At 47.5% G+C, this 2807-nt stretch overlaps 1 protein-coding gene across 1 annotated transcript in view; it reads right to left on the bottom strand.

Moving 5' to 3' along the window:
* DSCAML1 (DS cell adhesion molecule like 1) overlaps positions 1-2807 on the bottom strand; it is a gene marked incomplete at its 5' end in the record, with an annotated part of 99650 nt that overhangs the window by 55106 nt on the left and 41737 nt on the right. Inside the window, one exon of the mRNA XM_023524890.1 lies at positions 1623-1645. Within this exon, the coding sequence (XP_023380658.1) occupies positions 1623-1645 (23 nt within the window). The remainder of the gene's footprint in view (positions 1-1622; positions 1646-2807) is intronic.

Genomic DNA, 2807 nt, shown 5'->3' with positions numbered 1-2807 from the left:
TTCTTGCTTTCTGGGGAAAGAGAGGGGAGGAGGAGATAGAGACCTGCATGAGCAACATGAAAATGAGGAAAATTTGATGAGTGTTTCATGAAGGTATTAGGAGAAATTAATTTTGACTGAGGGGTACTGGGAAGGCACCATCCATCTATTCAATAAGTATTTATTTAGCATCTACTAGGTGCCAGGCCTTGCGCTGGGTTCTGGAGTTAACAGTGAACAGAACAAACCTGACCTCAGGGAGTTTCACTCTAGTGGTGAGAACAGATGACAAAACGAGCAATTCCAGCAAAGAATGGAAAGTACTATGCTAGGAGAAATGCACAAGAGCTGACACGGCAGGGCTTAAATGGGGAGAACAGAGGCACCGTGGGCAGTGGATCCTGCTGGGGCAAAGGCTCGGAGGCAGCAATATGCAGGTCCTAGAAAGGTAATTGGTCTGATGCATCTAGAGGACTGTCCTTGTCCTTGCCTTTTTCTCACCACCTTCCTGGGAAAACGTGCCTCTTAGAGTACAGGTCCTCAGTGGCTCTTGTCCTGGTAGGGGTGCCCATTAGCCATGCTGGAGGACATAGGTTGGGAGGAGTTGTGGTTGATGGCACCATGTCCCTGACCCACTCCAGTGGCTGGCCCTTTCTTTCCTTTCCAGTGTCCTCAGGATTTCTTTCTCCTCCAGCTTTAAAGACCTACTCAGAAAATGTTCTTCCCAGCAAACTCTCCAGGGTCATCTGACTTCTAAGGACAAATAAGCCTTTGGAGAAAGAAAGGAAAGAAGCCATGGAGCTGTAATGGTATGACCTGAGATGCCAGTCAGTGGGTGAGGAGACATTTGGAATGGGTGTGGGGGAGGTGAAGGGTGATTTCTGACGTCCCTAAAGTCACATCATACAACCAGCCACCTCCTCTGCCTTCTGTCATGCAGGACTTGGTACTGAGGGCAGCCCAGGCCTCCAGCCCTTGCACCAGTATCCCGGCACAATCTCCAGCCCCAGCTCATCAAATAATGAAGCAGATAAATTTTATAATGCACGGCATTACACCAGGATATACAATAAAACGTGAAAGACAAATAACGAGGTGCAAGTTATAATGAAGAAAAAGCCTGCAGTCAGAGACATCCGAGTATGAATTATTGAGTACGGTTTTACACTCTCAAGGATGTGCGGAGGAATATTTTTCCATCAAAGATTTGCATAATTCACTCGTATAAACCTGGGTGGAATATAGAGTAAGATTTTACATCAACAAGTCGGGCCTTGCATTGCAGATGCCTCCATTTTTCCTGGAGGATTGAAATGCGGGGAGGAGAGGCACGTGAGCTATTCCCTCCCCGCCACTGCCCCTGCCTCACAGTGACTCGTCAGAGACTGGGGCTGGGGACCCGTGGCTGGGCCAAGCCCTGAGACCTTCCCAGGGAAGAGGGGTCCTACTCCTGAGAGGCTGCTGTTGAAGCCACAGAGGAGCTGGGGGATGTTCATGCAGAAGGGTGTGTGTGTGTGTGTGAAAAGGGGTGGGAGCAGGATCAAGCCTCAGCATAGTACAGAATTATAGACTCCATTTTACCCTTAGGCCAGTGGTCCCAGATATTTTCGGGCACCAGGGACTGTTGCTCCTATGAGAATCTAATGCCTGGTGATCTGAGCTGGAGCTGAGGCGCTGATGCTAGTGATGGGGAGTGCCTTCAAATGCAGATGAAGCTTCAATTGCTCACCCACTGCTCACCTCCTGCTGTGTGGCCAGGTTCTTAACAGGCCACAGATTGGTACCAGTCAGCGGCCCAGGGGTTAGGGACCCCTGCCTTAGGTTATGTACCTTTGAACAGTGTTAAACCTGCACATCCATATATGTCAGTCCCACCTCAGGGAGTTTGTCTTCCCAATTGGGTTTGTTTGAAGAGCTGGCATGGGGGCAACCAGAGACAACAGGAGCTTCAGATATCCTGGACAGGCCTCAGAGCCCACTTGTCCTTCAGCCCCGAGTGAAAAACATACCTGGGGTCTAGGGTGGGTTCCCTTTACCTTCCTGCCAGGGCTGCTCGTGAGGCGGTGAGCACCAGACAGGACAGCCCGATGCTTTCCTCACAGCCCCACAGTTCAGGGTGGGTTCAGAGGATCCCATCAATGAAGAAGAGGAGACTGCTTCTGTGCCCCACCCTGCCATCACCTTGAAGGGCTTGGGGCCAGGCAGGCCTGGTTTCTACTCATGTCTCTACTAGCTATGTTGTCTTCAACACAGTTTATTTAGCTTCCCTGAGCCTCAAGTTCATTTCCTGTGATACGAAGACATGGAAAGCTACTCTGAAGAGTTGTTATGGTGGCAAACAGGGTCCATAGATGTGAAGTGCCTGCCACGTAGCAGCCGTCGAAAAAATCTATTCCCACCCTGAGGCTCTCATGCCCCTCTCCTTTCCAAGAAGAGCATCAGATAAATACATGCATACCTTAAGATATTACTTGCCAGGCTATTCCACAGAATCACAGAACTCTAGAATTCAGAGCCCAGACAGTATTCAGTATAGTAGCACTAACCACATGTGGCTATTGGGTACTTGAAATGTGGCCAGTCCAAATTGAGATGTGCTGTAAGTGTCAAACATACTAGGCTTCAAAAACATAAGAGAAAAAGAAGAATGTAAAATATCTCATTAATAATTTTTACATTGATTACATGTTAATATTTTAGGTATATTGAGTTAAATAAAATATACTATTACAAATGAATCTCACCTGTTTCTTTTTACTTTTTTGAAAATGTGGCAAATAGAAGATTTTAAATTACATATATAACTCGAACTTTGTTTCCATTGAATG

The sequence above is a fragment of the Pteropus vampyrus genome, unplaced genomic scaffold, assembly GCF_000151845.1.
Source record: "Pteropus vampyrus isolate Shadow unplaced genomic scaffold, Pvam_2.0 Scaffold505, whole genome shotgun sequence".
Lineage (NCBI taxonomy): Eukaryota > Metazoa > Chordata > Mammalia > Chiroptera > Pteropodidae > Pteropus > Pteropus vampyrus.
The sequence above is the reverse complement of the archived record's forward strand: the minus strand, read 5'-3'. Positions and strand labels throughout refer to the sequence as shown.